At 40.2% G+C, this 15,092-nt stretch overlaps 1 protein-coding gene across 5 annotated transcripts in view; it reads left to right on the forward strand.

Moving 5' to 3' along the window:
- The window catches only part of MON2 (MON2 homolog, regulator of endosome-to-Golgi trafficking), a 107,834-nt gene extending 101,536 nt beyond the window's left edge, over positions 1-6,298 (forward strand). For 3 of the 5 annotated variants that reach the window (XM_021711170.1, XM_008055613.2, XM_021711167.1), the window contains one exon: positions 4,731-6,298. In XM_021711170.1, coding sequence (XP_021566845.1) covers positions 4,731-4,894 — 164 coding nt within the window. In that variant the 3' untranslated portion in view covers positions 4,895-6,298. The remainder of the gene's footprint in view (positions 1-4,730) is intronic. The other 2 variants (XM_021711168.1, XM_021711169.1) reach the window with 1 other exon arrangement.
- The last annotated feature ends 8,794 nt before the right edge of the window (positions 6,299-15,092 follow it).

A 15,092-nucleotide genomic window follows, 5' to 3' on the forward strand; every position in this document is an offset into this window, starting at 1 on the left:
CATGACGTTTATGTTCTATTTGTTAGACTTTTGGATTAATATTCAGGTAATTAAATTTTAGGAACATGCAGCCATTAGACTTTCCTTTCTTCAGTCCTCCTGACAGCAAAGCATCAAGTCTGTCAAGTTGTCAGTTGAGTAATATTAATTTGTAATGTTTCATTCTTAATATAATAATTTAACTGGACTTTTTTTTTTTTTTTTTTTACTAAATTGGTCTGAATTCTGGGTGTTGCATGAACAATTCATATTTCATATATTTTTAATGCAGAACACCGTTGACTTATTTCAGGGACATATGGGAGGCTTTTATCTTCTGTTTGTTCTGCTTTACTTGATAGATATAAACTTTGTAAATAACACTGAATCATCTTTGTAGTCCTTTCTCACTTGTTTTCTCTTTCTGTCACTCTGCCCAGTCTATTCTTTACATTATAGACAGAAATGGGTTGTTCAAAGCACAGCTTTGATTATTTTCTACACCTCTCAAAACAAAACAAAAAAGTATTTTTTCCTTTACCATGGCCCACCAAATTGCAAAGGGTGCTGTAGTCTAACTCCATTCCCTTCATGCTTTAGTTCCCACCATAGACTTCACTTATCTCATTCTCCCACGACCTAAAATGCTCCGTTTTCTCAAGTATTCCCAGCCTTTGCACCTTGCATTCTCCTGCCTGTGTTCACCTAGTTGGAACACCACTTGTTTTTAGTCTCTTAGAGGGAAATGACTTCTTTTCATTGCACTCTCATCACTTTTTTGTACACTGCTATCTTGAAGCACTCCATTTGTGTAACAGTTACATGTGTACATGACTCACCTTTCCTTATATCATAAGAGTCCTGAGAGGCTTTGTGACCTGTGTTTTGTTCTCTTTTGAATCCTCTGCAACATTGCTTTTCAAAGTGTGGTTGGTTGGAGCAGCCAGTGGTTGTAAGAGTTTATTACTGGTCCAGAGCAAGACAAAGAGCTGGCACCAGAATATAAATTATGTCACTAAACACACTATTGGTTCACCTGACTTTTTTATTTAACAAGACTTTGTGAAAGAAGAAAGCTGGCATGGCAGCAGGCCAGCACTTTAGGCAGTGTTACTTTTAATACCCAAGACAAAAATGAGATTCCCAGTAAATGACTAATAAATGAGCTACAAGATGTAAAAACTCACACATCGGTAGTCTGGCCTAGAAAGGATGATCACTGTGCTAAATCTTAAGAGCCAGGACACTTAAGGGAAGTAAGATTTCTAAGAAAAAGCCTGGGCAGTGTCCTAAATTTATCCCATTAGAGTTCAGGTTCCGGTTTCCTTTAGAAGGTTTTCTGGTTGATTTTTTCAGAGAGGGAAACCATGCATTGACTTCCTAGAGACCAGTAAGATTTCTATTAGATCACAGGATAGAATCTGATTCTTAAAAATGTATATACTTAAGACATGAACAGGCAATTTGATATTTTCCATGTTATTGTCAAAGATAGGCTAAATGTAACCAGTATATGTAAGTGGATAGTATTTGCATTTTTTGGTATCATCTCTAGACAGCTGTCAAGGAGAAGTCAGAATGGTGGCACGTGGGAGGCCAAGGTAGAAGGCTTGCTTGAGCCCAGGAATTGTGACCAGTCTGGGCAACATCTCTTAAAAAAAATAATTAACCAGAACATATTTAGAGGAATAGGAAAACTTAGTAACTATTTTTTACAAGACCAATGGACCACAGATAGGCCCATGCAGTAATAATAGATGGTCTAACTAAATTAATGCTAAAAACTGTTTGAGAGTTTGAATTATGCTTCTGAACACATGAAGTGAAAATTTAAATAGAATGTAACCATATAAGATGATGATATAATATATTAGAAAGGTATGATAAGCTTCGCTAAGAAATGGAAAAAACAAGATAAATTAAAAATGCCTGGCCTTCCTAGTGGAAATATGTTGAATTGCTCATGGTCAGTCCAAGCCTAATTCAGGAGATAGACTACAAGGTCTGTGTAAAGCTGTTATGCCCCAAATCTGTTCAGAACTTTTATTTTTTGTTTTTGGGTTTTTTAGTGGAAGAGGCGGCATTTGTTGAACTTATTTTTTGTTTGAGGGGGATTCTGTTTTATCATTTTACTTGATCTTTATTTAAAATTTTAAATAGGTAGTATATGTACACATAGTTCAAAAACCCCAAAATATAAAAAATTATACAGAAAAAAGTTTTAATGTTGACCTTTTCTCTTTACCATACCACAGACAACCATTTTTATTAGAAGTTTCTGATGTAAATACAAAATATTCCAAAACCCTCTTGTGTACACAATTAGATATGGGAAATAGTCCCGTGTCACACCTACTCTTCTGAACCTTTCTCTCTCTTTCTCTCTTTTTGTTTTTGTTTTTCACTCAGAGTATCATGGAGAGTCTTTCACATCAATTCATGTAGCTCTTTCATTCTTTTTGATAGTTAAGTCCAAAGTCCCCCCAAAAGATGCGTGGTGGGTTTTTAGAAAATATTAAAATAATTTTAGTTGCTTTCTTGGACTGTGAAGATGCCATCCTAATGTGTTTTTGTGCTTTTCTATAATAAACCAAGAATTAATGTGGTCAGTTGACTCTCCATCTGGAACGACCCGTAAATGTTTCCATCGGTCTAACGTTTTGTTAGGGATTAGTGTAAAGTTTCCCTGAGACAACTGGAGCAGACTGTCTTCAGACTTCTTAGACCAGTAGTTTGTAGGCTTCTATTTGTTTCTGTTTAGCAACAAATTCTTTTTACAAATGAAATGCGATGTGAATTCCCAACATATAAACAGACATAAGCAGAACAGCCCGGCATCCCCCACCCTCACCAACACCCAGAAGAAGATTCTTCTTCCTGTCTCTACCTGAGAGTTCCCTGTTTGGGAAAATAGTTTAAATGAACAATTTAGTATTTCCCAAGGTATATACACATGCACATTATTGGCGTGCACATCATTGATAAGTGATGTCGGTAGATATTGGCTGGAAAAATAATTCTATAATCCCATTAATTTTGGAAGCCCTGGGTTAGAGAAAGTTAAATATTAATATGAATTACTAGTCCCTAAGAGGAGAGAGATGTGCACCATTTGCCAGTCTTGCTTCACTGTGAGCTCCTTTCTAGGGAGTCAGCTGAAGAACACTAGTGTGAAAAACGCATTATTTTACAGAGATAAAGAGAATTAAATACCTGACCAGGAACACCCAGCACTGTCTAAGTTCATATTTCAGAAAGATTTGTAGGCAATTGATACCCAATAAGTTACAGTGGAAAATGGAATCAAAGCTTCTTACACATAGTATTCTTTTGTGCTATACAGTCTCCCAAATTTGAGACCTGCTCCACAAAATGTTTTATAAATATTTGTGTGTGTGTGTGTGTGTGTATGTATGTATGTGTGTATATATATCTATGATATATATATATATATATATGTTATATATAAATATACTGTCTGATAAAATCTTGCGTATTGGGTGCCTAAAACTATGCACAATATTTATAGGAACACAGAAATGTAATACATGGTCTCAGAATATAAGGAGATTGCTAATTGGGATATAACACTTTTGCCCAGTCAGTAATTAGTATTCATTGGTACTAGTTATTCATGATAGTGGTGAGGAAGGCAGACATGGTTCATCCCCACCATAGTCTATTGCTAGTGTTATACATTAAAGATTAGCAAATGGTACAAGAGAATAATACATCTATGTGTGATAATTTGAAATTAAAATAAATATTAGGCGATGACGCACACCTATAACGTCAACACTTTGGGAGGCCAAGGTGGCAGGACTGCTTGAATCAGGGAGTTGGAGACCAGCCTGGGCAACATAGCAAGACCCCATCTCTACAAAAAATATTTTTTTAAAAATTAGCTGGGCATGGTGGCATGCGCCTGCCTTCTCAAGAGGCTGAGGCAGGAAGATTGCTGGAACCGAGGTGTTAGAGACTGCAGTGAGCTATGATGGCACTACTGCACTCCAGCCTGGGCAACAGAGCAAGACCTTGTCTCTAAATAAATAAATAATAAAATCAGTATCAGGGACATCACTGTAAAATCACTAAACATATTTTGTATTGCAAAAGATTTCAGTTCTTGAAATATAAACTGCATTCTCTGGTAATTATATGGAAAATAACAAGGTTTAGATTATTCTAAATTATTTTGTTAGTTTCTAAAGCCTTCACAGATTGAAGTACTATTTAAAATATACTTTATGTATTCCCAGCATTTTAGAAGGTCGAGCTGAGAGGATTGCTTGAGCCCAAGGGTTTGAGACCATCTTAGGCAACATAGCAAGACTTTGTCTCTACAAAAAAATCAGAAAATTAGCTGAGTGTGGTGACTCAGGCCTCTAGTCCCAGCTCCTGGAGATGCTGAGGTGGAAAGATCTCCTGAGCCCAGGAGGTCGAATCGAGTGTGCCACAGTGGTGCCACTGCAATCCAGCGTGGGCGACAGGCGAGACCCCCAAATTAAAAAAAAGAAAGAAAAGTTGATATTGATGATTCTGTACACTGAGCATATATTTTTTTCTTGTACCTTATTAAATAGAGCAGATAATCTTTCAAAGAGTAAAAAAATGAAAAGATACAAGCTCATAGTAGAATCTCCATATTTCAAAATTTAAAGCATTGCATTTAAAGGACTGGTTTATGTTCCCTTTTAATCCCTGCCATTTAAGTCCCCTCTTTGTTGAGGCTTCGTACTTTTGCATTACAGTTGATGGAAACACCTGGGCACAGGTGATCGCCTTATACCCAACCTTAGTGGAATGCATCTCGTGTTCGTCCTCAGAAGTCTGCTCTGCACTCAAAGAGGCACTAGTTCCCTTTAAGGATTTCATGCAACCACCAGCATCCAGAGTTCAAAATGGAGAATCCTGACCAGCTACTGCGAACTTGATGGAAGAAAGTTATCCTGAAGAACGTTTGCCCCTAAGTGAGTCTTCTGCGAGAAGGACATTTCTTACTACAGATAACTCTTGGCAGCTGTCATTGTCCTCCTTTAAACTGGGTTCAGTAATTCATATTTCAAGCTTACATGTCAACAGAGGCCCCTGAATGAGCAGCCATGCAAGCCTTTAATCAATTCAACTGACAGGGCGGGTAGTTAACACGACAGTGCACCTGCTACCACATCTCAACTGGTGATTTAAAAGTGAGCTTATGTACAGTTTGTGGTGTATGTGTTAATGATGTACTTTTTAAAACGAAAGAAAAGATATTTCAATTCAGTCAGATTTATTAGGCTGGTGTTTTTGCACCCTTTTTCAAGTACAAAATCGTACTAGAATTTTATGCAAGATGGTACTGTAACATTCCATATTATCTATAACCAGCCTTTGTAAACAAAGGGAACTGATCTACTTGTGTGTATAATAAATGGTACAGTTCTGTATAAAATAGTTGCATTTATTATTTAAATTTTAAAAGTATTGATAATGTTAAATGCTTGAAGCTGTATCTATTAGTATAAAATTGTTTGCTTACATTTTTACTTATAATTTGCCTTCTTATAAGAAGTGGCAGATAAGCTTATCGTCTGATCATGCACTTAGCTTCATATTTATTTTAAATGTATTATTAGTGACCATTAAACATCTGACCAGTAAGGTCATTTGAACGCAGCAGCAAATAGTTTATGATTTGCTGATTTTGCAACTTTGAAATATGGGTTATTAATTTAATACATTGAGATATATTGTAGCACTATGACTCCATCATACCTCATTCTTTAAATAGCTCTCCAAGCATTCACTGATGTCTGTTTTTATATTTGCTGTCCGGATTTTAAAGACTTTTCATATTTTATATTCCTACAGATTTTTTTCCCCTGCCTACCTACATTTGTCACTGTCTTCGAATTATGACCCAGGCAATGATTTCAGATTTTCTAAAATTTTGCCTGTGAGGTTTTGTTCATTTCAGTGCTTCATTTTGTAATGTCTTCTCAAGAAGAAAAATAACTATGCTAACTCACAGGTATAAAGTGTGTGTGTATTATAAAACTATGAGAGGTGTATTTTTGGAGATAGTCAAGCATTTAGAAGTTCAGTAAACTTGCTGTCATGTAGTAAAAGCTAATTTTATTTCACTTTCCTATCATAGTGAAGAAGAAAAGTACTCCTGAGTACATTACCTTGTTTCTTAAAACACTAACTTTGATCTAGTTCACTGTATTTTTTATTTAATAGATTATGAATTATAATATTTTTCTTCTGAGTTAAATTTTCATAGTTTATGTGAAAACACAAAGATGTTTAAACAATGATTATTCATAAGAAATCATAATGGTCTTGATATTATTTTAGTATATTGGAAAGCCTTTAATTTTAATAGAATTTATAAAGGTCAGCTTCTCCAGAATAATTATAAAACTACAAGAAGATACTAGAATTGAGTAATGAATGAAATATAATTTTGAGACTGTTGTAATTGTGTTAATTTATTTGCACTATCATCTGTAAAAATATGGTTAAAGTCTTTTTTGAGGGGATATTATTTTTATTTACATGAATGAATTTCTATTTTATTATTTCACCTAAAATTAAGGTAAAATATGACATTTCATAGATTCTGCTTTCAGCATTTTTCTTAAAGAAAGTTGTCAAAAAAATAATTCAAGTTGTGTATTTAGTTTATTTTCTATATTTGGATATGTTAAATTGGGGATTAGAAAAATCCACATAAGATTGATAAAGTATTGACAGAATAACAAAGGTAGTGTACCATTTCAGTAATGTGTTAAAAATATTGCCATGAAATCTATATGAAGTAAAACTGTGTCTGTTCTTGAGAAATAACTGATTAATTGCAAGTAGAGTCGTTAATCTCCAGTGGAAGTTAAATATGAGTCAGGGGCATACATTTATATAAACTGAGTAATTTGAGCTAATACTGTATTAGGTTTTTTTTACAAAATTTTATTTATTTATTTATTTTTTGAAAGCTGGATTTATTGAGAGGACAGAAAAGCTCACAGAGTGGGAGGGGACCTGAGGGGGTTGCCTGTATGAGCTTTCAATATAAGGACCATGCCCTATGGTTCAAAACTGAGAGATATGATGACTGTATTGATGCCTCTTATAGCACGGCAATCGGTGTCAGTCTTAGTGTCAAGCAGGTGGAATAAGTTGACAGGTGAGTTTCCTCCCTGAGTATCTCCTGTCCCCCTCCAGCAAGGATTACTGCTAACAATTCATTCCTTAGAGTCAAGCATTCCTGTAGGTTGCATTCTCCAAAATGTCCTGATTCCTGGAAAACTTAACATATTGCCTTTTCTCGTTGGTATGAATTGGGTTCTTCAGTAACCCAAAGAACTGGACTATGAAATTACTAGATGCCAGGAGATTCAAAAAGGAAGCTCTAAAAGATACAATCATTTTATAGCACAATTGAGTCTCTAGCCCTTGAAACAGTAGTAAAATGTCCTTTGGGATACATATTAGAAATACAGTGAGATTTTGTTGTTGTTGTTGTGTTGTAGTCTCACTCTTGTTACCCAGGCTGAAGTGCAGTGGCACGCTCACGGCTACCACAGCCTCGACCTACTGGGCTCAGGCGATCCTTCTGCCTCAACCTTCCAAGTAGCTGGAACTACAGACGCACACCACCACACCCGGCTCATTTTTGTGATTTATTGTAGAAACGAGGTCTCACCAAGTTGCTCAGGCTGATCTCGAGCCCCCGGGCTCAGACAGTCCTCTCACCTTGGCCTCCCAAAGTGCTGGAATTACAGGCAGAGCCACCACACCCAGCCAAGAAATAGTGAGTTTTAAACCTTACATCGTCACTTGTTGTTGTGTCAGTGCCTGTCTGATTCAGATTGCTAGACAACAGGCATGTGCCAACAACATAAAGTTATTTTCTGACTATTTTATCCATTATAAAGGAAACATGCTAATTTTGAATTTGAGCAGATTAGTTCTCAGTTTCCTGTAAGACTACCACTGCCACACAAAAAAGTCATTTAGTAATGTCTTATTTAGTTTTTCTTTATAACTAGCATTTAAGTTTTGTTAATTTTACTTTATACATCTGTAACATTTACTTACTAGGATCCTGTTAGGTGCCAAAGAAAGGAAAATGCATAAAAGTCTGGCTTAGAGAGAAACCCTTTTCACTTGCTTTCATTTTTTAATTTTATTAGGTTAACAACTAACATGTATTGTTTCTTACCTGTTTTGTCCTTATATGGTTATTGATTCAACTCTTACTGTATTCCTTAAATTGTGTGATAGTATGTACCATCAGAGGGAAGAGGTGAACAATTTAGTATATATATTTTCTTCAGGAGAATAACATTCAGTTAAATGAATTCCATAGCAGGCCAATAACAATGTAGGTTATTTGTCCTTTCCCAACATAACTTTAAGAGTATTTTGTTTTATTGCCAAACAAGTAATCATTGGGCCAAAGGATTAGTTAAGAAACTGAGGATAAACAGGATAAGCTATTGAACAGTGTTAGAAAACAACTCAAAAATATATTCCTTGTTAGCGAGGTGGTCATTATTACCTTCATGTCAGTGAAGGGCTGTGTAGTTACTATATAATATAATGACTAATATATTCTCCTCAAATGTAGAATAATTCAGATGGACAACCAGGTTTTTCTAGAGACAGTGGTGGGTGAAGGCCGTGTAGCCAAGGCAGAATGCTCTCAGGAACACCCCCCCACCCCCCCGTGACTGCCACAGAAATTGACTGGAGTGGAGAAGGCCCTGGATTGGGTCAACATCCAGGCCCAGAATATTGTGGATTACAGTTTTTCATGGAAAACTACCACCAATGTGGAGAAGAATGGGCTCTGTGAAGGCACTGCCAGCCACCTAGTATGTTCCTTAGATTTCTACTTAAGCTTGGCATGTTGACACATACACTCATCTTGTATTAAGTACCACATTTGACTATGCTTAGTCTTCTTGAGTCGTCTTTCTCTACATTATTAGAGGGAATTTGGGTTTTTAAAAAAATTATCACAAGAATGGATATGTTCATACTACATGGTGTTTTACCAATTTATATAAAGTAGGAAAGTTTTTAATACTTCACGATCATTTGAATTAAAATGTTTGTATCTCTGGAAAGTAGAGTAGTGCTTTCAGTGTCAATGAACAGTTTTTATAGATTCACAAAGAAAGATCATGTCTTTGAATCTTTATTTCTGTATAAGCCATCTCAGAGGAGTTTAAATTTCTTATAAATTCAGTAATTTTGAATGCACTTCCAGTACTGGCTCATCCAAAGAGCCTGTGGCAAGTCCTACGTGAATACTCTTAGTCATCTAAACTCACTGTGAGGCCATGATGAACTGAGACTCTGCCTCTTATATAATTTTAGACACATTGACTTTCAAAGCCGCTTCCTTATTTCTAAAACAGAGATGATAATCAATGAGTTACTAATTCTTCAGAGAAAAAGGGCATAATTTGTGTTGATTTCATAATGACATTATTAGGGTAATTATTTGTTTGACAATTTTATTGCTGTATCTTGAGAGGTCTTTGACTATTTTTCTTACTTTTTCTTAGACATCAGTTTCTTCCCTCTTCCTCCCCTTTTATGTCTTTTTTTAAAAAATTATTTACCTTGCCTTCTCATCCTTTTCTGATCTTTCTCTTCCTGTTCCTCTTTCATTCTCTGCCTTTCCTCTTTCAGTCTCGCCCTGATTTCACCTGCTCCTTGCTCAGAAGCAACAGGACTGTCAGGGGCAGCACCGTTGTTGATTACCATTCTATTCAATTCGATTCTAGAAATACCTTCCACTTTGGCCACTGTGCCTTTTTGCAGAGGTGAAGTTTCTCTGCCATTCTGAATAGCTGAACAGGTAAAGGTAACCTATAACCATAGCTTCTACTGTCTCTCTGAATACACAGGGTTCAGCCGCCAAGATGCTCACAGAATAGGACTGCTATACACGTGATGGATTCGGGAGCTAAACTTGGAGCACTCATGTCTTTTTTTGTTTGTGGGCAGAGAGATTGCACATCTTTTCTCAATGGGAAGTATTTAAAGTCTGTTCAAGTGAGGTTTCGGGGGAGGGTTTGTGATTGGGGGGAGAGGTCCTTTGTTTCTTGGGGCAGATGCTTTAAAGTATTTCAGATTTATGTGACCTGAATATTATTTATTGATTTGTAATACACTGCCTACCTTCAAGAAGGATTTGAAGCTGCATACTGTCTGTGTATTTCAGCTATTTCTTTTGCAAAGCAGTATTTGACAGAAAGCCTAGAATGGTATCATTCTCATCTCTGAGTCTTTTGGGGTGCATTTGTTATGTGCTTGGTGCTTACGGTGACCCAGAGGTCAACTGAAACCGTCCTAATTATACCAGGGTATTGATTCTAGATAGCCCCTTTGGTAAGAAAAAGGAAATTACTGAATTTTGAGGCTATTTTCAGTGGCTGCAAATGTAGTTACATCAAGTTTTATTTTTAAACTGTAATCCAATCAGTGGTACAGCCTGGGAGATCTGCTAAACCATGCCATTATTTGGCAAACTATTTCAATATGATAACAACTGCTTCCTTCTATGAAGTTTTACTAGATGGGAGAAAAATTCCAAAGCTATAATATTGCAATATTCTTATTATTATCTAGAAAAATAAAATATTAGCTTCAGATCCAACTGTGCAAATTGTGTTTGTTTTCCAGCTTTTACTACCTCTGTCATAATGTTAACACGTAACACACAACTCCTGTCTCATGAGGCAGTTAGCATATGGTGTTTATGTCAGACTGGATATTTTTATCTAATCCCATGAGATTCTTCTTTAGTTCACAACATAGTTCTTGAAAGTAACACTACTGTTGTACACTTCTCCTTACAATTTTTATGTTGTTGAGATGGATCCATTATGTATTATGATCATGAAAATCTGTTGGCCTGAAACCCAAATTTTCTTTGCAGTCTAGGATAGATTTTTTTTCCATGAAAGCTACATAGTTGTAACTGTGACTGTATAGATCCTTTATTTGCTTTGCAGTTATCATTGAGCGTGATTTTAGGTTTTTAATTATGTTCCAGCAGTACTAGTTTTTTCATTATAACCTTCAGGTCTGGCCAGTGATTCATTTTTTCCCTTAATATATTTTGTGTTTGCTTTCTCACCCCCTTGAGGTTTGAAACATTAGTGACACCTCACATCATTCACTCCATTTCAAGACTTTGTATAATTAGTGACTTCAATACGTGGAGCATGGCTTACACATGTGGGCACTTTGGAAGAAGTATCACAAAAGAGAATAAAGAGGAAATGTTCATGAGAGCTTTGTTAAAACTATTAATATATAAAATGAAAAAATAAAAGACATTAAATATCTTTCAACAGTTTATAGAAAAAAGTAGATTTGGAACCAAATGTAGGTCAAGTAAAAAACCATAATCCTGTTGTAGACACTTTTCATCTTTATTGTTATGAGCATTGTTTCTTTTTTTAATTTGGTGAGGCTTCTTTGAGACTGCCCATCTATATCAGTGCCAGACCATCTTTCCACCTTTCAAAGGAAAATACTTTGTTTTAAAATTCCTTTTTGGGGTTATGTAATTAAAGTATGAAACAGAAAAATTCCTACATGACTTAGTATGTACTGCAGTCAGATGTAGTTACGATAATTTTTCTAATTTTAATCATTGTTTCTTGAGTACCGTGTGTGTATGCTAGGGCTTCACCTATGTTATTCCTCTTGGCCCTCAAAAGTAGTCGCGCAAAGGTGTGATGATACTTAACAGGAGAGGAAGTCAGGGGTTGATGGTTGAAGCGAGTTGCCCAGAGTGACACACCTGATGTCAAGGTGGCTCACTAGGTCTTGCCTTTCCACTGTAGTATGCTAGTTTCGTGTTTTACAAAAATGAACCCCACTCCATTAAAATCCAAGCCTTACTAAAATCAGTTGAAAATACTCTTGAGGCAATTACTATTTGTTTGAAGAGGCACTGGGACAAATAAACATTTTTTTAAAACTTCAGATATTATGAAAAATTGTCGAATGACTATGATCTCCAAAATGTCATTGGGTGGTTGTTGTTGGTCCATGTGTAAAACATTTTATCTGTTGATCTGTTGTTTTAAGAGGTTATGTTATCAGCCACAGCATAGTGTTTAAGAGCCCAGAGTTTGGGGCCAGACTAATTAAATTCAAATCCCAACTCTGTTATGTACTAAATGTGTGACCTTGGGCAAATTAATTAATGTGTGTTGGTTTCCTCCTCTGTCAATTGAGGTTAATAGTGGTATTTAACACACAGTTGTTTATTAGAATTTTAAAAGGCATTTGTAAAGCGGCAGTCTCTAACCTTTTTGGCATCAGGGACCAGTGTTATGGAAGACAATTTTTCCATAGGGTGGGGGGGGAATAGTTTTGGGATGATTCAAGCGCATAACATTTATTGTGCACTTTATTATTATTACATTGTAATATACAGAGGGTGCCAAAAGATGCATACACATTTTAAGAAAGGAAAAAAAACTATTAAAATTGTAATACTCAAGATGAATATGAGTCACGTTTGATTTCTACAATTACAAGAGGTGCTCAAAGTGGTTCTCATCGGCATCCAGACACTTCTGATGACAGCAAACCTCTTAACAGCTCTAAAAATGTGTATACATTTTTTGGTACCCCTGGTATAATAAAATAATTATACAACTCACCATAAAAAAAAGGCACAGGCGGAAGTGGTAAATAAAATAATGGGCAGACCACTTGCAGGCTAAAGTGTCAGATTCTGACTTAAAGCCTGCCACCAAGTGCAGTTGTACAACTGAATACACCAACTCACCGTCCACTCGTTGATCAGGTTTTGATATGTCTGCAAGCAACTGATTTATTATAGTCTCTGTGCAGTCAAACCTCCCTGCCCATGTTAATCTGTATTTGCAGTGGCTCCACAGCACTAGCATCACCACCTGAGCTCCACCTCGGATCATAAGGCATTAGATTCTCATAAGGAGCTGCAACCAAGATCCCTGGCATGCCAGTTCACCATAGGGTTCTCCCTCCTTTGAGAACCTAATGCCCCACCGAGCTGACAGGAGGTGGAGCTCGTGCAGTACTGGTCCTTGGCCCAGGGGCTGGAGACCCCTGTTGTGAAGCACTGTGTCTGGCGCATGGTCAACACCTGGTAGTTGGGGAAATGAAATACACTTGGCACCTATCATTCAAGAACGGGCAGAGGGACCCATATTTTGCCTTTTACAGGACAACCACTAAGTATTACCAGTTTACTCGGTGCAAGTAACTGTCCCCTCGCTGTACGTGACAGAAGTTATTAGAGCTCTCGGGTGCCTGAGCTAGTCGAGGAAATCACACACACAGAGGAATACGGAACACAGGACTGTGTAAGTGCTCCCACGTCAATAGCAATTCTTAGCTCCTGCTTTGTGCCAGGCATGGGCTTACTCTGCCCTCATGGAGTTCAGTTTTACGGGAAATACAGACCTTTACCAAGTGCGCAAAGGACAGAAAAAGACAAGTGCGGACCAAGTTAACACGGGAGCATAAAACAGGGAACCTGAGCCCAGTCTCCTGTGAGTATTCAGAAGGAAGTTCAATCACGAAATGAGAAAGAACTCAACAGGGGCCTTGAAGGTAGGTTCGGGTGCGTCAGGAGGACTGCGTGTTTCGGGCAAAAGAGGGAGAGAGCGAGGGACTGGCCGGGCCTCTCGGTGTGCTGCGTGAATCGTGGCTGGCGGTGAGCGACCGGACCCTCCACGGCGCTTCCCGAAAGCCAGGGAGTCGTCGGGCGTGAGACGGCAGGGCCTGGAGTGGTGGCTTTCCGAGAGTCCATCAGAAAACTTCGGGAGACCGACGCGACGGGCTCCGCCTCGGCGGGGAGCGCGGCTGCCCTGCGGGGAGGTGGAGGGCCACTCGCGGGGTGTCGCGGCGGGGAAGGACGCTGAGGTGCCGGCCACCGCGGGGCGGGAGCGAGAGCCACCGAGCGGCCCGCGGAGGAGGAGCGGGCGGCCGTCAGCGCCAGCAACGGGTGGGCCGCGGGGGCCAGGGAAGCCGCCATCGGAGCAGCGGCTTGGCCCGGGGCGGCGGGAATCCGCCTTGCACTGGCAGGCGCGCTGCTGCCCCGAAGCCCGAGGAAACCGTTCCCTGGGGACACGGTTACCCTCCCAGGCGCTGAGGTCGCGGGCGCCGCTCGCCGGGACAGGGTGGGCAGACTCCACGCGGGTCGCGCACAGCCCGGACTTATTCTCCGCCGGGAACGGTTCGGCCCGGACACCCGACAACGTCCCACCGACCGCGGCTTTAAAAAGCCTGGAATCGACCCTGCACGCGTCAGTCGTCGGGGCGTGTCCTGGTCTCGCGTAGGTTCCGAGTCTGGGCCACGTCGCCGCCAAGCCGCGGCTTCTCCACGTGAGCCCTGTCCTTTCCGCGACGTGCGGCCCCATCACCTCGGCCATGGAAAACTTTAAAAAGCACCGCGCTGTTTAACTCTTCTCTTACGAGGCTCTTGGCCAGGAGGACCTGCCGACCAAAATGACATCGTGACGGCTTAAGGAAAAAAAAAAACCCGGCTTTCCCAGGGAGAGGCTCCCACATGGACGGGGCCTCGCGCGTCCCCTCGCGGCAGCGTCGCCAACCTCGGGAAGCCCGAGTCGAGGAGCCCCGTCACTCAGTCCCGGGACGCGCAGACGCCGGGGACCCCAGGCCCCACCCGCCGCCTCTTCCACTCGCTCCCTCCTACAGTCTCCAAACCCGCGGCCGCCGGAACGTCGCCCGGGCCAGGGCGGACGCGACTCCCGGCCCGCCCAGCCCGGCCCGCGCGTCCCGGGCCTGCGCACTGCGGCGCGGCCACCTTCCCGCCCGTTTTCCGCGGACCGGGGCGGCGGCCGCGCGGCGGGGAGAGCAGGTGCCGGGCCCTCTCTGTCCACCCGCAGCCACGTTCTTGGCGGGGAGCGCTCGGGGCTCCGCCGAGCGGACCGAGCGGCCAGAGGGGCCGGGACGCCGCGAGGGAAAGTGGCGAGCTGCGCGTCGCGGCGGGCCGAGGCGGGGCGCAGAGACGCCGCGGGACCCGGATGTAAGATGGCGGGCGGGGCTGGCGGACCGTCACGTGGCGGGGCGGTGCGCGA

Source organism: Carlito syrichta, unplaced genomic scaffold (assembly GCF_000164805.1).
Source record: "Carlito syrichta isolate Samal-C Ts95f unplaced genomic scaffold, Tarsius_syrichta-2.0.1 Scaffold301892, whole genome shotgun sequence".
Taxonomy (NCBI): Eukaryota; Metazoa; Chordata; class Mammalia; order Primates; family Tarsiidae; genus Carlito; species Carlito syrichta.